General features: G+C 43.6%; 1 protein-coding gene across 1 annotated transcript; it reads right to left on the bottom strand.

Moving 5' to 3' along the window:
• Positions 1 to 345: 345 nt before the first annotated feature.
• LOC120041861 (sodium- and chloride-dependent GABA transporter 2-like) lies at positions 346 to 26,164 on the bottom strand. Its single transcript, XM_038986728.1, has 16 exons — positions 26,085 to 26,164; positions 25,123 to 25,339; positions 23,601 to 23,735; positions 21,802 to 21,942; positions 21,478 to 21,589; positions 21,285 to 21,329; positions 19,988 to 20,117; positions 19,560 to 19,694; positions 8,356 to 8,459; positions 4,767 to 4,891; positions 4,126 to 4,238; positions 3,493 to 3,630; positions 3,223 to 3,325; positions 2,687 to 2,790; positions 1,515 to 1,664; positions 346 to 1,211 (listed from the first exon to the last, which is right to left on the bottom strand). Exons 2-16 carry the CDS (start codon positions 25,322 to 25,324, stop codon positions 1,044 to 1,046), a joined length of 1,905 nt encoding a protein of 634 aa, XP_038842656.1. The 5' UTR covers positions 25,325 to 25,339; positions 26,085 to 26,164; the 3' UTR covers positions 346 to 1,043.
• Positions 26,165 to 26,435: the final 271 nt, after the last annotated feature.

Here is a 26,435-nt window from a genome sequence, read left to right as displayed (position 1 = left end):
GCTGGCCGCTTGCTGTTTCAGACCGAGAGATCGACGGAATGTAACAACATGGATGCCATGTATACTGAAAATATGTTGAATAATACAACGGGTATCAGTCATTAGCATCTTTGGGGGCTCCCGAGTGGCGCAGCGGTCTAAGGCACTGCATCTCAGTGCTAGAGGCGTCACTACAGACACCCTGGTTTGAATCCAGGCTGTATCACAACCGACTGTGATTGGGAGTCCCATCGGGAGGTGCACAATTGGCCAAGCGTCGTCTGGGTTTGGCCGGTGTAGGCCGTCATTGTAAATAGGAATATTTGTTAAATAAAGGTTACAAGTAAACATACAGAAAACCTTTTAATTTATTATGAGGAGGTTGTTTATGGGGCAAGTAAAAAAATGTAGCACATAGAAATATACAAGGTTCATTAGTGTAACATATGAGGTATATGAAAGGGTTCTGGACTAGGTTATCAAAATGGTAAACAAAATAACAATCCAGGAGGAAAAGTAAACAATAACAGATACAACAGAGAGAAAACCCCTCTGAATATTTAAGAGCAGGTGTAAACATTTGTAGCATGATGCGTCTGAAATGTCAACCATTTGTTTTTGTTGGTGTTGACTTCCATCTGCCATTCAGTCTGGTCAGTTGAAGCCTGGGTTGTATTCATTAGAGCACAGCGTAGCAAAGTATTTGATAGAAAATGTGCTTCTTTTTTTTATTGAACAAGTTCAGGTTGTCCCTCCTTTTTCAGTCCTTTTTCTTCCGTTTGGTGGCTAATTTTTAAATTTCAGTTATTTAGCAGACATTTTTATCCAGAGCAACTTACAGGAACAATGATGGTTAAGTGCCTTGTTCAAGGGCGCATCAGATGTTTTACCTAGTAGGCTAGGGGATTCAAACCAGCTGACCTTTCGGTTACTGGTACAACACTCTTAACCGCTAGGCTACCTGACGCCATAAAGAATACGACCCAGACTTTCATGGTATCCCTGCATAGACCAACCAGGCAGCCCGGCACCCTGACGGTCGAGGTTCTATGATGTCATCAACACTAGACTCCACTGATCTCCTCCATGGCCAGCTTCTCATCCCGACCCCCTGCGATCCTGGGGGGTTTCTCTTGTCCCTCGATGATGACACGCCCACACACGCTGAGTCTGGGTTCGTGTGGCCGTGCCTGGCGCAGGTCACTGGACGGAGTGGTCATCCCTTTAGGATTCTGGGAGGAAGGACATGGTCAAAACACTGAAGAAAAACCCCAATACCCACATTCATGCACACACCCACAAAAGCGCGCGCGCACACGCACACACACACACACACACACACACACACACACACACACACACACACACACACACACACACACACACACACACACACACACACACACACAGATATTAAAATGTATACACATACACCTCCCCCACCCACCCCTAAACCAACACATCTATAAGTAGACACCCAGTAGGTGCCTGGTGGGTGATGATGGAGTGACGGTAGGTGAGGTATAGACACTCACCCTCCACAGACACAGCAGAATGTAGACAGGGATGCACATCAGCGGGGTGAGGATGAGGAGAGAGGCCACTCGGGATGCCCAGGGCCCAGGTGCGTACTCTAAATTTAGATTGGTTGATGAACTGGTCAGTGTGTCATACACCAGGGTGATCTGAGGAGAACCAGGAAGAGGTGGAGATGAAGGTTAGCCTTGGATACTGTCGACTTGAACCCGATTTCCAATATAGGGCCAGCCCGAACTGTACTGTGCTGGCTGGGATATTTTATTTTCACATTGTGCTTTCCAGCACAGCTCCAGCAACTGGATGATGCGTACCCAGGCCATTCTAGTACAGCTCGGCTTAGTTTGGCTCGGTATTGTGAAATGGGTATTAGAAAGATAGTGATCAACAAATGTAATTTGCTATTCATTTGCGGATAGAAGGAATACATAGGTGTTTTAATGCAAAGTTGGGAGGGAGAGAGAGACCACGAGGGAGAGAGAGACTACCAGGGAGAGACAGACCACGAGGGAGAGAGAGACCACGAGGGAGAGACAGACCATGAGGGAGAGAGAGACCACAAGGGAGAGAGAGACCACAAGGGAGAGACAGACCACTGGGGAGAGACAGACCATGAGGGAGAGACAGACCACGAGGGAGAGACAGACCACGAGGGAGAGAGAGACCACAAGGGAGAGACAGACCACGGGGGAGAGACAGACCATGAGGGAGAGACAGACCACGAGGGAGAGAGAGACCACAAGGGAGAGACAGACCACTGGGGAGAGACAGACCATGAGGGAGAGACAGACCACGAGGGAGAGACAGACCACGAGGGAGAGAGAGACCACAAGGGAGAGACAGACCACGGGGGAGAGACAGACCATGAGGGAGAGACAGACCACGAGGGAGAGACAGGAAACATTAAGATAAAGACAGATGCAGAGAGAGAGAGCGAGAGAGAGAAAGAGAGAGAGAGAGAGAGAGAGAGAGAGAGAGAGAGAGAGAGAGAGAGAGAGAGAGAGAGAGAAAGAAAGAGAAAGAGCAAAAGGTACAGAGAAAGAAATAGAATAAGATGAAAGCAGGAGAGAGATAATGAAGAAAGAGAAGATGAGCATAAAGAAAGAAAGACACAGAGAAAGATGAAAAGAGAGAGAGAGAGAGAGGTGACACAGGTGTCTGTCTTACTCACCCCACAGATGAGTGGTGTCACAAACAGCCAGCAGTACTTCAGCACCGAAGGGAAAGGATGGTAGCCTATCATGTCTTCAATGTTGTCAAGGAAACGGTTCGCACCTGCAAAGCCAATCCATCCACACTTTCTTTTTTAGTCGAGATCCATCTCTTCGTTTTGATAGAAACACTCACACACATGGGTCCCCCCTCGATTGACTGAAAACATGCTGAGACACAGTGGTCTACCATGTGTCCCCCTTCCCTTGTACACTGCTTAATATAACTTCAATTTAGACATAATGTTACTGTGAACTTAATGTACAGATATGAACATGTTGTGACTGGTTGTGACTGTCCTTAGACCCATTGTAGTACTGGACTAAATAGCATGCCCAATGGACAATATTCCTAGAAATAGCATTTTAGTCCAGAACCAGGCTTCATCTGGGTCCAGGAAACTGGCCCTCAGAGTATAGATTCAACTTTAACGACTAGAACAGTAACTACAGTAAACATAGTCAGTACAATCATGTTAGTAGTGACGTCACTCACCGTAGACCCAGGCGACGGCGATGCACTCAAAACATGCAATGAACAGCAGACTGGTCCCACTGGGGCCGTACGAGTCAATCAACTGAAAGAGGACTATCCCATTCTGATGGGAAGGGCAGAAGGACATGGATGTCAGAGGTGAACTGCTGTTCCTAGTGCTATTGAAGAGTTTACTAGCATCCGTCTCTCTCTCCCTCCATCTCTCTTTTTCTCTGTCTCCCACCCTCTATATATCTCTCTTCCACCACTCCCTCTCTCCCTCTCTCCTACCTCCGTGATGAGAGGCAGACCCAGTAGGAAGCAGACTACAGCGATGACTAGTACTAAGATCTCTCTCCGGCCAGGCCTCCGCAGTACACCAGGGAACATGTCAGTGATGGATGTGGCCAAGCTCTCTACACACACAAACTGGAAGGGTACACACACATGTTCACAACACACACACACATGTTCACAACACACACACACATACATGTTCACAACACACACACACACACACACACACACACACACACACACACACACACACACACACACACACACACACACACACACACACACACATACATGTTCACAACACACACACACACACACACACACACACACATGTTCACAACACACACACACACACACACACATGTTCACAACACACACACACACACACACACACATGTTCACAACACACACACACACACACATCTTCACAACACACACACACACACACACACACATGTTCACAACACACACACACATACATGCACAAATGTATCCTGTCAACTGAAAATTACACATTACCTGATTTAAGCTTAATAAATTAAATACAACTCTATCAAACACACACACACACATGCACACGCACACACACACACCAACATGCAACATGGACAGCCACATGGACAGTACCTGGCTGTCCAGGCCCAGTAAGATAACCATAAGAAAGAAGAGGACGGCCCAGAACTGGGCCCCTGGGAGCAGGGACACGGCTTTGGGATAGGCGATGAAAGCCAGACCAGGTCCTGTGGGAAACAGCCCACACACACACATTAGTTTATTCATATTTGCAGGTAAATATCACCGGCTTAATGTTTTGTGGAGGAGACCAGTTGAGATAGAGGTTTTATGGTGTGGTACATTGGGCTGAAGGGCCCTCTTGTGGCCATTATTGGTTATGACAGTGAGCAGTATCGTACCTATAGCACAGGCTTCTCCATCTCTACTGGGAGAGACTGGGAATGCAGAGTCTTGTTCCGCCCCAGCACTAACATACCTATTCCACATCAACTAATTATAGGCTTCAGTCTGGACCACAATTTGTTTGATCAAATATGTCTGCACACCTAGAACAAATATCTGCACACCTAGTACATTTTTAGGACCAGAGTTGGAGATCCCAGTTTCACACGATATATAACAGAAATTAAGGAATCTCATTCTATATCAAGGTGTTGACAAACTTGACCTCTGCAGTAAGGAGTGTGACTTTGAAAAAGGGATGAAGACGAGGAAGGAGGAGGAAGAGGGGGATGTGGAGGAAAGAGGCCCACCTCCTTTAACGACTTCATTCATGTCCACGTCGAGTGAGTGAGCCATGAATCCCAGTACGGAGAAGACGGCGAATCCAGCAAAGATGCTGGTGGCACTGTTGAGAATGCAGAGTGCCACGCAATCCCTGGAACACATGGTACGTAAAATCACTATCACTCCCTGGAACACATGGTACGTAAAATCAGTCTCACTCCCTGGAACACAACATGGTGTGTAAAATCACTATCACTCCCTGGAACACAACATGGTAGTTAAAATCACTATCACTCCCTGGAACACAACATGGTGTGTAAAATCACTATCACTCCCTGGAACACAACATGGTAGTTAAAATCACTATCACTCCCTGGAACAGAACATGGTAGTTAAAATCACTATCACTCCCTGGAACACAACATGGTAGTTAAAATCACTATCACTCTCTGGAACAGAACATGGTAGTTAAAATCACTATCACTCCCTGGAACACAACATGGTGTGTAAAATCACTATCACTCCCTGGAATACAACATGGTGTGTAAAATCAGTATCACTCCCTGGAACACAACATGGTGTGTAAAATCACTATCACTCCCTGGAACACAACATGGTAGTTAAAATCACTATCACTCCCTGGAACACAACATGGTAGTTAAAATCACTATCACTCCCTGGAACACAACATGGTGTGTAAAATCAGTATCACTCCCTGGAACACAACATGGTGTGTAAAATCACTATCACTCCCTGGGACACAACATGGTAGTTAAAACCACTATCACTCCCTGGAACACAACATGGTAGTTAAAATCACTATCACTCCCTGGAACACAACATGGTAGTTAAAACCACTATCACTCCCTGGGACACAACATGGTAGTTAAAATCACTATCACTCCCTGGAACACAACATGGTAGTTAAAATCACTATCACTCCCTGGAACAGAACATGGTAGTTAAAATCACTATCACTCCCTGGAACACAACATGGTGTGTAAAATCACTATCACTCCCTGGAACACAACATGGTGTGTAAAATCAGTATCACTCCCTGGAACACAACATGGTGTGTAAAATCACTATCACTCCCTGGAACACAACATGGTAGTTAAAATCACTATCACTCCCTGGAACACAACATGGTAGTTAAAATCACTATCACTCCCTGGAACACAACATGGTAGTTAAAACCACTATCACTCCCTGGAACACAACATGGTGTGTAAAATCACTATCACTCCCTGGAACAGAACATGGTAGTTAAAATCACTATCACTCCCTGGAACGCAACATGGTGTGTAAAACCACTATCACTCCCTGGAACACAACATGGTAGTTAAAATCACTATCACTCCCTGGAACACAACATGGTGTGTAAAATCACTATCACTCCCTGGGACACAACATGGTAGTTAAAACCACTATCACTCCCTGGAACACAACATGGTAGTTAAAATCACTATCACTCCCTGGAACACAACATGGTAGTTAAAATCACTATCACTCCCTGGAACACAACATGGTGTGTAAAATCAGTATCACTCCCTGGAACACAACATGGTAGTTAAAATCACTATCACTCCCTGGGACACAACATGGTGTGTAAAATCACTATCACTCCCTGGAACACAACATGGTAGTTAAAATCACTATCACTCCCTGGGACACAACATGGTGTGTAAAACCACTATCACTCCCTGGAACACAACATGGTAGTTAAAATCACTATCACTCCCTGGAACACAACATGGTGTGTAAAATCACTATCACTCCCTGGAACACAACATGGTAGTTAAAATCACTATCACTCCCTGGAACACAACATGGTGTGTAAAATCAGTATCACTCCCTGGAACACAACATGGTGTGTAAAATCACTATCACTCCCTGGAACACAACATGGTGTGTAAAATCACTATCACTCCCTGGGACACAACATGGTAGTTAAAACCACTATCACTCCCTGGAACACAACATGGTAGTTAAAATCACTATCACTCCCTGGAACACAACATGGTGTGTAAAATCAGTATCACTCCCTGGAACACAACATGGTGTGTAAAATCACTATCACTCCCTGGAACACAACATGGTGTGTAAAATCACTATCACTCCCTGGGACACAACATGGTAGTTAAAACCACTATCACTCCCTGGAACACAACATGGTAGTTAAAATCACTATCACTCCCTGGAACACAACATGGTAGTTAAAATCAGTATCACTCCCTGGAACACAACATGGTGTGTAAAATCACTATCACTCCCTGGAACACAACATGGTAGTTAAAACCACTATCACTCCCTGGAACACAGCATGGTGTGTAAAATCACTATCACTCCCTGGAACACAACATGGTAGTTAAAATCACTATCACTCCCTGGAACACAACATGGTGTGTAAAATCACTATCACTCCCTGGAACACAACATGGTGTGTAAAATCAGTATCACTCCCTGGAACACAACATGGTAGTTAAAATCACTATCACTCCCTGGAACACAACATGGTGTGTAAAATCACTATCACTCCCTGGAACACAACATGGTAGTTAAAACCACTATCACTCCCTGGAACACAGCATGGTGTGTAAAATCACTATCACTCCCTGGAACACAACATGGTAGTTAAAATCACTATCACTCCCTGGAACACAACATGGTGTGTAAAATCACTATCACTCCCTGGAACACAACATGGTGTGTAAAATCACTATCACTCCCTGGGACACAACATGGTAGTTAAAATCACTATCACTCCCTGGAACACAACATGGTAGTTAAAACCACTATCACTCCCTGGAACACAACATGGTAGTTAAAACCACTATCACTCCCTGGAACACAACATGGTAGTTAAAATCACTATCACTCCCTGGAACACAACATGGTGTGTAAAACCACTATCACTCCCTGGGACACAACATGGTAGTTAAAACCACTATCACTCCCTGGAACACAACATGGTGTGTAAAATCACTATCACTCCCTGGAACACAACATGGTAGTTAAAATCACTATCACTCCCTGGAACACAACAGGGTGTGTAAAATCACTATCACTCCCTGGAACACAACATGGTGTGTAAAATCACAATCATGTAGTGTTTGCTTATGCAACCTCACAGGAGGGCACTATACATAAGAACAATGAACACATAATCAATTACACTTACCAGTGTCCTTTTAGCTGTAGTTAGTTCAAACTAAACACTTGAAGGTATTTGAGGTGCGCTTGACTTAGTGTGGAGTTTGCACATTTGGGACCATTCCATTGGTTCTATTGTACACAGCAAACTATATCAAGCATAGCTCAAGTGTTGAAAAACATGTGACATAATGATGTGTTTGACCCAGGTCTGGGTGATCCAATTCAAATAACGTCAAGAGGGACGTAGCATGCTACTCTAAATCAATGTGAGAGGATACCGTTTGGACAGAAAAGAGATGTGCAGTTTTTCACTTTTGGGACCATGCCATTGGTTCCCTTCGTAAAGCGCAAACTATAAATCAAGCAGAGTTGAAGTACCTGAAAATATGTTTGTTTTTATGTGAGGATTCAAAGAGAGTTTTGAAGGGGAAGCTGTATGCAGTGGTGTGTCACACTGACTTGTAACAGTTGTTGTTGTACTTGTTGTAGCTGCCCAGAGAGGTGAGGACCCCTTGACATACAGCGTAGGAGAAAAACACCTGGGTCCCTGCATCACGCCAAACCTAGAGAGAGAGGGGGAGAGGGATAGAGGGATGGATGGAGATGGATGGATGGATGGATGGAGAAAGGGAGAAGAGAGATGGAGGCAAGGAGGGAGAGGAAGAGAGGGGGGTGAGGCAAGGAGGGAAAGACAGGGGGGAGGGATGGAGGGAGGAGAGAGGAGAGGGAAGGAGGGAGGTAGGAAAGAGAGTGAGAGGGATGGAGACAGGGAGAAGAGAAAGAGAGAATGAGGGGGCAGAGTACAGGAAGAAAGAATATCTAGTTTACTGCCACATGTTCAGCTACTTTCACTCATTAAAGTAAACAAAAAACGGTCAAAACCATGAGGTTTTCATCAAATACATCTCCTGTAGACCCAGAAAACATTGGATACATTTCTCTGTCAAAGCTGACAACAATCAACTACAACTTGTGTAACAGCAGGTTTGTCTAGGGCCAATAATCTGGGCTCTCTACTGTCTTTCTCAGGCCAACATCCATCTGTGTCCATTCATGTGCGTGTTTGTGTGTATGCGTGGCTGCCTGTGTCTGCTTGCACTTCCTATGTGTGTGTGTTGACAATATCTCAGCAGACCCTCAGCAGACGCACTCATATCAGCATCTGGTTCGTGTTAGCAGGAGGGCGATAGGGCCTGGGAGGCCTGCATTCTGCCCCATAACAAAGTCCATTATCCATCCCAGTATAATCCACATACTACCACAGCCAGCTGGGATGGGCCCCTTCATTACTCCTCTCTCTGTCTATACACAGGCCCCTAGAGCTCTTCTCTCTGTCTATACACAGACCCCTAAACCTATTCTCTCTGTCTATACACAGACCACTAAAGCTCTTCTCTCTATCTATACACAGACCCCTAAAGGTCTTCTCTCTATCTATACACAGACCCCTAAAGCTCTTCTCTCTATCTATACACAGACCCCTAAACCTCTACTCTCTGTCTATACACAGTCCCCTAAACCTCTTCTCTCTGTCTATACACGGACCCCTAAAGCTCTTCTCTCTGTCTATACACAGACCCCTAAACCTCTTCTCTCTGTCTATACACAGACCCCTAAACCTATTCTCTCTGTTTATACACAGACCCCTAAACCTCTTCTCTCTGTCTATACACAGACCCCTAAACCTATTCTCTCTGTTTATACACAGACCCCTAAACCTCTTCTCTCTATCTATACACAGACCCCTAAAGCTCTTCTCTCTGTCTATACACAGACCCCTAAACCTCTTATCTCTGTCTATACACAGACCCCTAAACCTCTTCTCTCTGTCTATACACAGACCCCTAAACCTCTTCTCTCTGTCTATACACAGACCCCTAAACCTCTTCTCTCTGTCTATACACAGACCCCTAAACCTCTTCTCTCTATCTATACACAGACCCCTAAACCTCTTCTCTCTGTCTATACACGGACCCCTAAAGCTCTTCTCTCTATCTATACACAGACCCCTAAAGCTCTTCTCTCTGTCTATACACAGACCCCTAAAGCTATTCTCTCTATCTATACACAGACCCCTAAAGCTCTTCTCTCTGTCTATACACAGACCCCTAAACCTCTTCTCTCTGTCTATACACAGACCCCTAAACCTCTTCTCTCTGTCTATACACAGACCCCTAAACCTCTTCTCTCTGTCTATACACGGACCCCTAAACCTATTCTCTCTGTCTATACACAGACCCCTAAACCTCTTCTCTCTGTCTATACACAGACCTCTAAACCTCTTCTCTCTGTCTATACACGGACCCCTAAACCTCTTCTCTCTGTCTATACACAGACCCCTAAACCTCTTCTCTCTGTCTATACACAGACCCCTAAACCTCTTCTCTCTGTTTATACACAGACCCCTAAACCTCTTCTCTCTGTCTATACACAGACCCCTAAACCTCTTCTCTCTGTCTATACACAGACCCCTAAACCTCTTCTCTCTGTCTATACACGGACCCCTAAACCTCTTCTCTCTATCTATACACAGACCCCTAAACCTCTTCTCTCTATCTATACACGGACCCCTAAACCTATTCTCTCTGTCTATACACAGACCCCTAAACCTATTCTCTCTGTCTATACACAGACCCCTAAACCTCTTCTCTCTATCTATACACAGACCCCTAAACCTATTCTCTCTGTCTATACACAGACCCCTAAACCTATTCTCTCTATCTATACACGGACCCCTAAACCTCTTCTCTCTGTCTATACACAGACCCCTAAACCTCTTCTCTCTGTCTATACACAGACCCCTAAACCTCTTCTCTCTATCTATACACAGACCCCTAAACCTCTTCTCTCTGTCTATACACAGACCCCTAAAGCTCTTCTCTCTGTCTATACACGGACCCCTAAAGCTCTTCTCTCTATCTATACACAGACCCCTAAACCTCTTCTCTCTGTCTATACACGGACCCCTAAAGCTATTCTCTCTATCTATACACAGACCCCTAAACCTCTTCTCTCTGTCTATACACAGACCCCTAAACCTCTTCTCTCTGTCTATACACAGACCCCTAAACCTCTTCTCTCTGTCTATACACAGACCCCTAAACCTCTTCTCTCTGTCTATACACGGACCCCTAAACCTATTCTCTCTGTCTATACACAGACCCCTAAACCTCTTCTCTCTGTCTATACACAGACCCCTAAACCTCTTCTCTCTGTCTATACACAGACCCCTAAACCTCTTATCTCTGTTTATACACAGACCCCTAAACCTCTTCTCTCTGTCTATACACAGACCCCTAAACCTCTTCTCTCTGTCTATACACAGACCCCTAAACCTCTTCTCTCTGTCTATCCACGGACCCCTAAACCTATTCTCTCTGTCTATACACAGACCCCTAAACCTATTCTCTCTATCTATACACGGACCCCTAAACCTCTTCTCTCTGTCTATACACAGACCCCTAAACCTCTTCTCTCTGTCTATACACAGACCCCTAAACCTCTTCTCTCTGTCTATACACAGACCCCTAAACCTCTTCTCTCTGTCTATACACAGACCCCTAAACCTCTTCTCTCTGTCTATACACGGACCCCTAAACCTATTCTCTCTGTCTATACACAGACCCCTAAACCTCTTCTCTCTGTCTATACACAGACCCCTAAACCTCTTCTCTCTGTCTATACACAGACCCCTAAACCTCTTCTCTCTGTTTATACACAGACCCCTAAACCTCTTCTCTCTGTCTATACACAGACCCCTAAACCTCTTCTCTCTGTCTATACACAGACCCCTAAACCTCTTCTCTCTGTCTATACACGGACCCCTAAACCTATTCTCTCTGTCTATACACAGACCCCTAAACCTATTCTCTCTATCTATACATGGACCCCTAAACCTCTTCTCTCTGTCTATACACAGACCCCTAAACCTCTTCTCTCTGTCTATACACAGACCCCTAAACCTCTTCTCTCTATCTATACACAGACCCCTAAACCTCTTCTCTTTGTCACAGACCCCTAAACCTCTTCTCTCTGTCTATACACGGACCCCTAAACCTCTTCTCTCTATCTATACACAGACCCCTAAACCTCTTCTCTCTGTCTATACACGGACCCCTAAACCTATTCTCTCTGTCTATACACAGACCCCTAAACATCTTCTCTCTGTCTATACACAGACCCCTAAAGGTCTTCTCTCTATCTATACACAGACCCCTAAACCTATTCTCTCTGTCTATACACAGACCCCTAAACCTCTTCTCTCTGTCTATACACAGACCCCTAAACCTCTTCTCTCTATCTATACACAGACCCCTAAACCTCTTCTCTCTGTCTATACACGGACCCCTAAACCTATTCTCTCTGTCTATACACAGACCCCTAAACCTCTTCTCTCTGTCTATACACAGACCCCTAAAGGTCTTCTCTCTATCTATACACAGACCCCTAAAGGTCTTCTCTCTATCTATACACAGACCCCTAAACCTATTCTCTCTGTCTATACACAGACCCCTAAACCTCTTCTCTCTGTCTATACACAGACCCCTAAACCTCTTCTCTCTGTCTATACACAGACCCCTAAACCTCTTCTCTCTGTCTATACACAGACCCCTAAACCTCTTCTCTCTGTCTATACACAGACCCCTAAACCTCTTCTCTCTGTCTATACACAGACCCCTAAAGCTCTTCTCTCTGTCTATACACGGACCCCTAAAGCTCTTCTCTCTGTCTATACACGGACCCCTAAACTTCTTCTCTCTGTCTATACTCAGACCCCTAAAGCTCTTCTCTCTGTCTATACACAGACCCCTAAACCTCTTCTCTCTGTTTATACACAGACCCCTAAACCTCTTCTCTCTGTCTATACACAGACCCCTAAAGCTCTTCTCTCTGTCTATACACAGACCCCTAAACCTCTTCTCTCTGTCTATACACAGACCCCTAAACCTCTTCTCTCTGTCTATACACAGACCCCTAAACCTCTTCTCTCTGTCTATACACAGACCCCTAAACCTATTTTCTCTATCTATACACAGACCCCTAAACCTCTTATCTCTGTCTATACACGGACCCCTAAACCTCTTCTCTCTGTCTATACACAGACCCCTAAACCTCTTCTCTCTGTCTATACACAGACCCCTAAACCTCTTCTCTCAATCTATACACAGACCCCTAAACCTCTTCTCTCTATCTATACACGGACCCCTAAACCTCTTCTCTCTATCTATACACGGACCCCTAAACCTCTTCTCTCTGTCTATACACAGACCTCTAAACTAATACACAACTCTCACTCCAGACTTCTTCCCCAAATCCAAAATAAAACACATGGCATGCAGTCGAACACACATTTTCTCCCGGGTCTGTTCTTCAGCTGTGTCGGGACACAGAGTTACATAACCGATCATCACCCGACCCTGAAGTGTATTCATTTGGCCACCGTTCCAGTCGAAGTCACTGGGGATTCCCACGATAGCGCCCCCATCCTCCTCTCAATCCTCCCCAGGTCTCTAATTGCTTTAGCGACTTCTCTCACACCCTACACCTATGAACTTAAAGATGTTAGGTTTGTGACTATCCTTTTGTCCGCACATGATATGACACATCTGTCTTGGCGAATGTTTGCTGGGATACCTAGAAAGATGATGTTGTACAGTAATTTAGTTGTTTGAGAATCAGTGTTTTAGCCACAAGGTTAATTAACGTAATATTATTCACCCTCCCCAATGTTGACGTTTGCTCTCGCTACGGAAAAACAGCACGTTTCCGTTTATAATAGACTGGTTGAAATATGATACAAAGAAACAAACTCACAACAGCTCATGACACTGCCCAAATACCCAGCAGGCTTCATTTGCCGCAGTTTGCACCCTTTTTGAGCCTACTCCTGATCCAACGAGCCCCACACAACAGGAAGCAAAGTCGGAGGATAGTTGACCCCTGAAACGAGGCTTGACCTCTCCAGGGACCGCGATACCGGACCCCAGAATCCATCAGGTCACATGCCAAGTTGTACTAAGGTCAAAGGTAATCCATACCAAAGAACGTCTCTTTTATGGGACTCTCTGGCACCTGAAGAAATCGTCTGAATGCCTGAGTGTTTGACCGTTGCCATTGACGTTCGGTCATTGGACTACGACCAAGGAGTATCTTAAATGAATGAGTGGGGAAAATACAAAACTGACCCAAGATCAGCGTCTAGGGGCAACTTCATCCTACTCCGGGAGGATGGTGTTTTTGTTACTGTGTGTTGATGTTATGGTGTGTTGGGGTTACTGCTTAACTCTAAAGGGTCTTGATTTGCTTTTCTTGCTAAGACCCCAGTTCCGCTTTGGGATTGTGAGCAGAAATGTCTGCCATCTTCACTCCCTACTACCATCTTTCCTCTGTACTACCATCTTTATTCCCTACTACCATCTTTCCTCCCTACTACCATCTTTATTCCCTACTACCATATTTCCTCCCTACTACCATCTTTCCTCTGTACTACCATCTTTCCTCCCTACTACCATCTTTCCTCTGTACTACCATCTTTATTCCCTACTACCATCTTTCCTCTGTACTACCATCTTTATTCCCTACTACCATCTTTCCTCTGTACTACCATCTTTATTCCCTACTACCATCTTTCCTCTGCACTACCATCTTTATTCCCTACTACCATCTTTCCTCTGTACTACCATCTTTATTCCCTACTACCATCTTTCCTCCCTACTACCATCTTTCCTCTGTACTACCATCTTTATTCCCTACTACCATCTTTCCTCTGTACTACCATCTTTCCTCCCTACTACCATCTTTCCTCTGTACTACCATCTTTATTCCCTACTACCATCTTCACTCCCTACTACCATATTTCCTCTGTACTACCATCTTTCCTCTCTACTACCATCTTTCCTCCCTACTACCATCTTTCCTCTCTACTACCATCTTTATTCGCTACTACCATCTTTCCTCCCTACTACCATCTTTCCTCTCTACTACCATCTTTATTCCCCACGACCATCTTTCCTCCCTACTACCATCTTTAGTCCCCACTACCATCTTTCGTCCCTACTACCATCTTTAGTCCCTACTACCATCTTTATTCCCTACTACCATCTTTATTCCTTACTACGATCTTTCCTCCCTACTACCATCTTTCCTCCCTACTAACATCTTTCCTCCCTACTACCATCTTTAGTCCCTACTACCATCTTTCCTCTCTACTACCATCTTTCCTCTCTACTACCATCTTTCCTCCCTACTACCATCTTTCCTCCCTACTACCATCTTTAGTCCCTACTACCATCTTTATTCCCTACTACCATCTTTAGTCCCTACTACCATCTTTCCTCCCTACTACCATCTTCACGCCCTACTACCATCTTTAGTCCCTACTAACATCTTTCCTCCCTACTACCATCTTTCCTCTCTACTACCATCTTTCCTCTCTACTACCATCTTTCCTCCCTACTACCATCTTTCCTCCCTACTACCATCTTTAGTCCCTACTACCATCTTTATTCCCTACTACCATCTTCACTCCCTACTACCATCTTTTCTCTGTACTACCATCTTTCCTCTCTACTACCATCTTTCCTCCCTACTACCATCTTTATTCCTTACTACCATCTTTCCTCCCTACTACCATATTTAGTCCCTACTACCATCTTTCCTCTCTACTACCATCTTTCCTCCCTACTACCATCTTTCCTCCCTACTACCATCTTTAGTCCCTACTACCATCTTTCCTCTCTACTACCATCTTTCCTCCCTACTACCATCTTTCCTCCCTACTACCATCTTTAGTCCCTACTACCATCTTTATTCCCTACTACCATCTTTCCTCTGTACTACCATCTTTCCTCTCTACTACCATCTTTCCTCCCTACTACCATCTTTCCTCTCTACTACCATCTTTATTCCCTACTACCATCTTTATTCCCTACTACCATCTTTCCTCCCTACTAACATCTTTCCTCCCTACTACCATCTTTAGTCCCTACTACCATCTTTCCTCCCTACTACCATCTTCACGCCCTACTACCATCTTTAGTCCCTACTAACATCTTTCCTCCCTACTACCATCTTTCCTCTCTACTACCATCTTTCCTCTCTACTACCATCTTTCCTCCCTACTACCATCTTTCCTCCCTACTACCATCTTTCCTCCCTACTACCATCTTTATTCCCTACTACCATCTTCACTCCCTACTACCATCTTTTCTCTGTACTACCATCTTTCCTCTCTACTACCATCTTTCCTCCCTACTACCATCTTTATTCCTTACTACCATCTTTCCTCCCTACTACCATCTTTAGTCCCTACTACCATTTTTCCTCTCTACTACCATCTTTCCTCCCTACTACCATCTTTATTCCCTACTACCATCTTTCCTCCCTACTAACATCTTTCCTCCCTACTACCATCTTTCCTCTCTACTACCATCTTTCCTCCCTACTACCATCTTTCCTCCCTACTACCATCTTTAGTCCCTACTACCATCTTTCCTCCCTACTACCATCTTTCCTCCCTACTACCATCTTTAGTCCCTACTACCATCTTTATTCCCTACTACCATCTTCACTCCCTACTACCATCTTTTCTCTGTACTACCATCTTTCCTCTCTACTACCATCTTTCCTCCCTACTACCATCTTTCCTCTCTATTCCCATATTTATTCCCTACTACCATCTTTATTCCCTACTACCATCTTTCCTCCCTACTACCATCTTTCCTTTCTACTACCATCTTTATTCCCTACTACCATCTTCACTCCCTACTACCATCTTTCCTCTGTACTACCATCTTTATTCCCTACTACCATCTTTCCTCTGTACTACCATCTTTATTCCCTACTACCATCTTTCCTCTGTACTACCATCTTTATTCCCTACTACCATCTTTCCTCTGCACTACCATCTTTATTCCCTACTACCATCTTTCCTCTGTACTACCATCTTTATTCCCTACTACCATCTTTCCTCCCTACTACCATATTTCCTCTGTACTACCATCTTTATTCCCTACTACCATCTTTCCTCTGTACTACCATCTTTCCTCCCTACTACCATCTTTCCTCTGTACTACCATCTTTATTCCCTACTACCATCTTCACTCCCTACTACCATCTTTCCTCTGTACTACCATCTTTCCTCTCTACTACCATCTTTCCTCCCTACTACCATCTTTCCTCTCTACTACCATCTTTATTCGCTACTACCATCTTTCCTCCCTACTACCATCTTTCCTCTCTACTACCATCTTTATTCCCCACGACCATCTTTCCTCCCTACTACCATCTTTAGTCCCCACTACCATCTTTCGTCCCTACTACCATCTTTAGTCCCTACTACCATCTTTATTCCCTACTACCATCTTTCCTCTGTACTACCATCTTTATTCCCTACTACCATCTTTAGTCCCTACTACCATCTTTCCTCCCTACTACCATCTTTATTCCCTACTACCATCTTTATTCCTTACTACGATCTTTCCTCCCTACTACCATCTTTCCTCCCTACTAACATCTTTCCTCCCTACTACCATCTTTAGTCCCTACTACCATCTTTCCTCTCTACTACCATCTTTCCTCTCTACTACCATCTTTCCTCCCTACTACCATCTTTCCTCCCTACTACCATCTTTAGTCCCTACTACCATCTTTATTCTCTACTACCATCTTTAGTCCCTACTACCATCTTTCCTCCCTACTACCATCTTCACGCCCTACTACCATCTTTAGTCCCTACTAACATCTTTCCTCCCTACTACCATCTTTCCTCTCTACTACCATCTTTCCTCTCTACTACCATCTTTCCTCCCTACTACCATCTTTCCTCCCTACTACCATCTTTAGTCCCTACTACCATCTTTATTCCCTACTACCATCTTCACTCCCTACTACCATCTTTTCTCTGTACTACCATCTTTCCTCTCTACTACCATCTTTCCTCCCTACTACCATCTTTATTCCTTACTACCATCTTTCCTCCCTACTACCATCTTTAGTCCCTACTACCATCTTTCCTCTCTACTACCATCTTTCCTCCCTACTACCATCTTTCCTCCCTACTACCATCTTTAGTCCCTACTACCATCTTTCCTCTCTACTACCATCTTTCCTCCCTACTACCATCTTTCCTCCCTACTACCATCTTTAGTCCCTACTACCATCTTTATTCCCTACTACCATCTTTCCTCTGTACTACCATCTTTCCTCTCTACTACCATCTTTCCTCCCTACTACCATCTTTCCTCTCTACTACCATCTTTATTCCCTACTACCATCTTTATTCCCTACTACCATCTTTCCTCCCTACTAACATCTTTCCTCCCTACTACCATCTTTCCTCTCTACTACCATATTTCCTCCCTACTACCATCTTTCCTCCCTACTACCATCTTTAGTCCCTACTACCATCTTTAGTCCCTACTACCATCTTTAGTCCCTACTACCATCTTTAGTCCCTGCTACCATCTTTCCTCCCTACTACCATCTTTAGTCCCTACTACCATCTTTCCTCCCTACTACCATCTTTCCTCCCTACTACCATCTTTAGTCCCTACTACCATCTTTCCTCCCTACTACCATCTTTCCTCCCTACTACCATCTTTAGTCCCTACTACCATCTTTATTCCCTACTACCATCTTCACTCCCTACTACCATCTTTTCTCTGTACTACCATCTTTCCTCTCTACTACCATCTTTCCTCCCTACTACCATCTTTCCTCTCTACTCCCATATTTATTCCCTACTACCATCTTTATTCCCTACTACCATCTTTCCTCCCTACTACCATCTTTCCTTTCTACTACCATCTTTATTCCCTACTACCATCTTCACTCCCTACTACCATCTTTTCTCTGTACTACCATCTTTCCTCCCTACTACCATCTTTCCTCCCTACTACCATCTTTAGTCCCTAATACCATCTTTCGTCCCTACTACCATCTTTAGTCCCTACTACCATCTTTATTCCCTACTACCATCTTTCCTCTGTACTACCATCTTTATTCCCTACTACCATCTTTAGTCCCTACTACCATCTTTCCTCTCTACTACCATCTTTCCCCCCTACTACCATCTTTATTCCCTACTACCATTTGTTATTCCCTACTAGCATCTTTATTCCTTACTACCATCTTTCCTCCCTACTAACATCTTTCCTCCCTACTACCATCTTTCCTCTCTACTACCATCTTTCCTCTCTACTACCATCTTTCCTCTCTACTACCATCTTTCCTCCCTACTACCATCTTTAGTCCCTACTACCATCTTTAGTCCCTACTACCATCTTTCCTCCCTACTACCATCTTTAGTCCCTACTACCATCTTTATTCCCTACTAGCATCTTTATTCCTTACTACCATCTTTCCTCCCTACTACCATCTTTCCTCTCTACTACCATCTTTCCTCCCTCCTACCATCTTTCCTCTCTACTACCATCTTTCCTCCCTACTACCATCTTTAGTCCCTACTACCATCTTTTCTCCCTACTACCATCTTTCCTCTCTACTACCATCTTTCCTCCCTACTACCATCTTTATTCCCTACTACCATCTTTCCTCTCTACTTCCATCTTTCCTTTCTACTACCATCTTTCCTCCCTACTACCATCTTTATTCCCTACTACCATCTTTCCTCCCTACTACCATCCCTGTCCCATCAGTCTTACCCCAGGTTCCAAGATCTTGTCCATTTGAGGCCAGAGATAGTACTTTAGGCCCTCTCCAGCCCCTGGTAGAGTCACACCTCGGATAAACAGGATGAAGAGCATCAGGTAGGGGAACGTTGCTGTGAAGTACACCACCTGTGGTCACACATGAAGACACACACACACACACACACACACACACACACACACACACACACACACACACACACACACACACACACACACACACACACACACACACACACACACACACACACACACACACACACACACACAAAGATTGTACAGACTGAAACAGGGAGGTACTACCTGGGCTTGGCCAATAAGAAGCACTCATTTTAGTTTTCCCTTGCAAAACATTCTGCTGCGGTGTGCCCTAATGAATTTGATCCTGTTGTTTTGGTCTGTATGGGAGGCTGCCAGCTCACCTTGCCTGTAGATTTGACTCCCTTCCAGATGCAGAAGTAGCAGATGATCCAGGCCAGCAGCAAACAGAGAGCCAGATCCCAATGCACAGCACCCAGAGACACATGATCTGATGTCCTCAACACCCGACGACTGGGGAACAACACACACACACACACACACACACACACACACACACACACACACACACACACACACACACACACACACACACACACACACACACACACACACACACACACACACACACACACACACACACACACACACACACACACACACCATGGCAGTTCACAAGTGTTTAGCAACAAGGGAGAGTACTTGATGATGATAAATGGAAACTTTTGGAAGCTTTTTATTGAATTATTATTTAGTTTTATGCTTTCCCCAAACCGTAACCCTAACCTTCACCATTTGGAATTAATACCTAAACTTAACCCTTTTAGTTGTTTCTGTTTTAACCTAGTAACCATGCGGAATTAACCCAGTAACCACAAGGAATTAATGGGTCAAAATCGACATTCATCAAATTACGTCAAATCCCAATACCATGACCCTCTATGTACTACATACCATCTTAGACATGGTGTTTTACTTCAGAGATCCTCTCCCCACACAAATCTAACCTATACAAATCCCAATACCATGACCCTCTATGTACTACATACCATCTTAGACATGGTGTTTTACTTCAGAGATCCGCTCCCCACACAAATCTAACCTATACAAATTCACAGCGACAGCCAACCCGACAGAAAAACACGTGTTCTTTTTCCAACTTTATAGTCTCCATATGGAGCCTCTGCACGAATACAGAGACAAAAGAGCATCGGCATGATAAATACAGATGTTCCATTTCCCCCAGTTTAGTTTAGAGGGTTTTAGTTTAGGCTTTGAACCCCAAAGAAAGGACACATATTGTTCTCATTTAGAAGAAAACGCTTCAGAATGCTGTTCTCAGCCCATGTCCCAATCCTGCACCACCCGGAAACACCATCAGGAATGTATCATGTGGGAAGAACCATGGCCTCTTACGAAATCACCAGACTAGTCTAACAAAACAACAACACTGAATTTGAACACAAAATAATCCTTATCGAGCCCTCTAATTGGTTGTTTTATGGTTCCCTCCAGGCAGTAATTGGCTAATTTCCCTTACCCAGTGTTCTACTGGGCTGCTGGGCCGTTGGGTGGGCCCTATATTGTCTGTCAGCATGACTCATCATCATCACTATCAGTATGTGTGTGTGCGTGTGTGTGCGTGTGTATTTCAGAAGTTATGATTGGTTTTAAACTTACGCCCAAAACTCCTCCTCGGGAGACGTGATCTTCATGGTTTCATTACTGAAAGAGAAAGAGGGGGGTAAACCGATGAAAAAGCAGTGAGAAATAGCAAAAGGAACCACAATACAGTAATCTCAATGTATGCATGACTGCACCTCATCAACACCCAGTGTATCTGATATCTTCAAAGTACAATAAGCAGGCCTACCTCAACATATTGTAGTCATTATAGTCTGTCTGGTTGTGAAGGAAGGACCAGTCTGAGTCCAACTGGGAGAGGTGTGGGTTCAACAACATGGAACTCAAATTATGACAGTTCTCTGTGAGAATGTTAGAGAGAGAGAAAGAGAAAGAGAGAGACAGAGACAAGAGACAAGAGACAAGCGACAAGAGACAAGAGACAAGAGAGAGAGAGAGAGAGACAGACAGAGAGAATTAGTGAGTGAGTTTGAGTAAGTAAGTATGTGCACATGCATACGTGCACGTGTGTAATATGTCTACGTGTGTGTGTGTCTGTGTTGAGTTCTTGTACCAGTATTCCACTCATTGTCACAGGTGGACCAGGGCAGTGGATTCCTGAAGGAGTTGAATAGGTAGAACAGACCCCAGGCTAGCACCACTATGTAATAGATGTTCAAGTACGCCACAATCACTTGGGATGCAATTCCCACTCCTGTAGATGGAAAAGCAAAGCCAGGTTAACATTTGATAAGGTGACCGTTCTTTAAATAATTTAGTAACTTAGCACAGTGGTCAAACCATGGATCTGGAGAATTACAGGGCCTGCAGGCTTTTGGTCCAGCCCAGCACTACAACACCTAAATAAACAAACATCTCATTGAGACTTTGTTAAGTTGAATCAGGAGTGTTAGTACTGGAACAAAAGCCTGCTTACTACCTAGCAAAAATACTATTACATATAGAAACTGTCAAATGTATTTGTTTTCAATCAAGGTCTTTGTATACAGCAGCATCTCATGAGTTTAGCCTGAAACAACACATTTTAATCCCTGTTTTAACTGGCACAAGGCCCGATTCCCAGACACAAATAATGGATAGTCCTGCACTAAAAAGCCATTTTAACGGTTATGTAATCAAAAATGTAATCTACGTAATCTCCAAAAGTAATTATTATCATGAGAGGGCTATAAACTATATCTAGTAATGCTGCATACTCCAAGAAAGGTTCAAATCTCACCTTTCTGGCAAGAATAGTTATACATTGCTGAGGTGTAGTCACTTTTGAAGATACAAGCTCAAGTACACAGTAGAAATATCATGAAAATATGAAAATATTAAATATTTTATATTATGTATTTCCTATTCAACAGAACTGTATGAATAAGGCTTGAAATGACATGAATAAAGGCTTGAAATTATACATGCTTTCGAAATATAGTATAATCAAATTATACAACGACTAAGTATAAGATTTCACCTTCCTTATAACTGTACATATTTGTATGTTTAGTGTTAGAGAAAATGTGCATATTATCTAAAGGTCTACCCCCATCGCTGTGAACGGCTCACTGAGCTCGTTTGGAACTTGCCTTTCATCTCATATTAATCTTGTACGTCTGTTACAAGCAGAAAGTGTTTTTTGTTTAAAATGTATGAATTATTTTAATTTACTGTCGATAAATCGATCTCTGAATGTGGTACAGCGACGAAACCACTGTCTCCCGCTGCGCTACGATGTAAGGACTCCAGGCATATGCGTCGTTAGTGGCTGTGATGTAGGGTTCAGCCAGGAGTTGATGGAGAGTCGGAAGAGTGAATAAAATGGTAGGAGGGACACCCCACATATACTCCTGTGTCCGTGAGAATCAGGACTACTGCTCAATGCAAGCCATTTCAACCTATCGTGTCCACAGATCAATTTATCAGTGAAAATGTCAGTCGGAAACGATACCAGAACCACGCATGTCCCCAAAACAGGGGACTTGACATCTATTAATAAAGAAGACTGCTACAAGCTCTCACAGTCTCACGTCAGAACTAGACATTCATCCATGTTCCTCAAACGTCAAATTTCGAAGATGTTCCAAACGTCAAATTTTTAAGTGTTTAAGGTTAAGTTTTGGCATTAACTCTGCATTTTTAAGGTTAGGCATTAACTCCGAATGCTTAAGGTAAGGGTTAAGGTTTGGGTTAGACTTAAAACAAAAATATCAAAAACCACTTTCTTTCTGGATTCGAACATGCTACTTTTGGAACCAAACTGTGACTTGTATCATGGGTGACCTGACTGGAAGATTCACCATAGGCTAAATCTGTGTCTGGGGAACTGGCCCATAATGTAATAATGTAAGGAGCAGACAGAGTAATCACCTTCGAACATGGGACATATCTTCCTCCAGGCTGTGACCCCGCCCTCGCTGGTGTACTGGCCCAATGCCGTCTCCAGGAAGAACACAGGGATACCACAGAAGAAGAGGAACACAAAGTACGGGATAAAGAAGACACCTGTGGAGGGTTAGAAACACCAATGAAGAAGAGTGTTTACTGTATGAAAGGTGTGTTGCTATGGTAAATAGTAAAATAGAACAGCAGGAAGGATACAAAGATAAAGCCATTGAGATGAATGACAAAACATTTTGTGTGAATAGACCAAGGAAATGCTTATTGACATGTCCGTTGTGTGATGATGCGGTATTGCTGTACAGTAGTTAGAACATGTTCTTTAGCTACGAGTCCATGAAAAGAGTTGACAGCTGAATAGATATCCTTCATAAGGAAATGAATGAACTTTCCAGTGAATACAGAGAGGCTGCACAAAAGCAATTGCAGGCCTGGTATCCTTGTTTTTTAGGATGCATACATCTTTTGTTGCTCACAGAATATTAGAGGTGAAGCTCCGCCCACAGGGTTAGCGGACACAAGAGTCAACTCCCTCGGGCAACATCTTTCTTCTCTCTCTCTCTCTTTCTTCTCTCTCTTTCTTCTCTCTCTCTTTCTTCTCCCTATCTCTCTTTCTTCTCTCTCTCTCTTTCTCCTCTCTCTCTCTCTTTCTTCTCTCTCTCTCTTTCTCCTCTCTCTCTCTTTCTCCTCTCTCTCTCTCTCTCTCTCTCTCTCTCTCTCTCTGTCTTCTCTCTTTCTCCTCTCTCTCTCTCTCTCTCTTTCTTCTCTCTCTCTCTTTCTCCTCTCTCTCTCTCTTTCTCTCAATTCAATAAAAAAAACATGAACAGTAAATATTACACTAACACAAGTTCCAAAAGAATAAAGACATCTCAAATGTCCCGTTATGTCTATACAGTATACAGTGTTGTAATGATGTGCAAATAGTTAAAGTCAAAAAGGGAAAATAAATAAATAACATAAATATGGGCTGTAATTACAATGGCGTTTGTTCTTCACTGGTTGCTCTTTTCTTGTGGCAACAGGTCACAAATCTTGCTGCTGTGATTGCACACTCTGGTATTTCACCCAATAGATATGGGAGTTTATCAAAATTGGGTTTGTTTTCGAATTCTTTGTGGATCTGTGTAATCTGAGGGAAATATGTGTCTCTAATATGGTCATATATTTGGCAGGAGGTTAGGAACTGCAGCTCAGTTAGTCAAAGCTTTCTTTAATTTTGGGTCAGTCACAGTGGTCAGGTATTCTGCCACTGTGTACTCTCTGTTTAGGGCCAAATAGCATTCTAGTTTGCCAACACACCAGCTGTCTTTCCTTTTTTCTTTCTTTCTTTCTCTCCCTGCTCTGTTCAGGCTATCCCAAAAAGGGCTGAACATGGGTCAACATCCTGTAAATATGACCAAACTCTTCATTGGTTTCAGTGCTTTCAGACCATGATAGTGTAATCCTACTGTATTCTGAAAGTCAATAGATGGGGAGGTGCTGGTTTACTTACCTCCTCCGTTCTTGTAGCACAGATAAGGGAAGCGCCATACGTTGCCCAGGCCAATGATCTCACCAGCCATGGAGAGCAGGAATTCAGTCTTGTTGGCCCACTTGCCCCTCTCCTGCTGAACCGCATCCTCGGAGCTTCGTTTCTGGGACTCTGAGTCCACTGGTCCTCCTGGAGTGGTCCCTCCAACCATCTCCTCTTCCATGTTCACTCACTTTCTCTTAAATTCAAAATGCTTTATTGGCAGGACATTTTGTAAATATTGCCAAAGCTCTCTCTTTCTCTCTCACGCTCTTTCTTACTCACTCTCACGCATGAACTAACACATATTTTCTCCTTCTTTCTCTCTCTCACACACACACACTCCTCCTTTCTCTCTCTTTCTTCCGCTCTCCCTCTCATTGTTAAATCTGGTGTGGACTCTGTGTTTACATCTTCCGCTACTCAGAGGCTCTCTTCAACACAATATGTCCCAATCAAGACAGATTAAGTCTTTGTTCTGTTAGAGAGCCTGAGGCTTGATCCTAATGCAGACATTCTACTCCTCCTAGGATACTAACATTTATGACTAGGCTATTTGTTTGCTTAGTTATGCAGTCAGTCATAGCCTATCTACACAAATGTATGAAAAACAAGATAATAATTGATTGTTTTAGATATCCACAAGACATTGACGTTAAGGTGTTTTCCCATTAAGCACATTTCCTCCATGGATTATGTGCAGTAATGTACAATGCAGTAACGCAACGCAATACAATCATGCAGATGCAGACCTACAGGCTATTTAGCTTGAACTTTTATTTAGGCATATGCTAAAATCCAAAAGTTTGCAATTTATTTGTTTGAGAAAAAGGATTCATGCATGCAAGAAGAAAAAAGTGAGTAAGCACTATCATTCCTGTGAATCCTCCATGTATTAGGCACAATCATTCAATTATGCATGCAAAATAAATCTTACAACTCACCCGCTATTTTAACGCAATAGATCCTGCTTTTCCACACAGCTGGTAGGAGTCAATGAAGCAGTTCCTTTGGCTGCCCAGATAGAGGGTCTTTGGAAAGAACGTTGAAGTGGGAGTAGGGGCGTGTCTACAAACTCCAAAGCCTTCACATGGTATTGAACTGAACCAGGATGATAGCCTATAACAGCTATGTAGAATGATACAGTAAAACAGCCATTGTGGAGGACCATTGATATGTGGAAGAGAGTTGACATGTCCACAAGTTTAACAAAAATGTATTCAACTAAATCATTTAAATTAATTGAAAGAAAATAAGAAACTCTTTGATTATTTGTTTTGCATTGGGCTATCCTA

This window comes from Salvelinus namaycush, unplaced genomic scaffold (assembly GCF_016432855.1).
Source record: "Salvelinus namaycush isolate Seneca unplaced genomic scaffold, SaNama_1.0 Scaffold565, whole genome shotgun sequence".
NCBI classification, from domain to species: Eukaryota; Metazoa; Chordata; class Actinopteri; order Salmoniformes; family Salmonidae; genus Salvelinus; species Salvelinus namaycush.
Note: the sequence above shows the minus strand (reverse complement) of the source record. Positions and strands in the feature narration are given on the sequence as shown.

Bases quoted from the DNA above. Each gene is read 5' to 3' on its own strand.
- LOC120041861 (XM_038986728.1), bottom strand. From the start codon at position 25,324: ATGGAAGAGGAGATGGTTGGAGGGACCACTCCAGGAGGACCAGTGGAC. The intron at 23,736-25,122 runs GTAAGTAAACCA...AACCCTCCACAG, and splicing joins GTGCTACAAGAACGGAGGAG to GTGTCTTCTTTATCCCGTAC. The intron at 2,791-3,222 runs GTGAGTGACGTC...TTGGCTTTGCAG, and splicing joins CGCCGTCGCCTGGGTCTACG to GTGCGAACCGTTTCCTTGAC.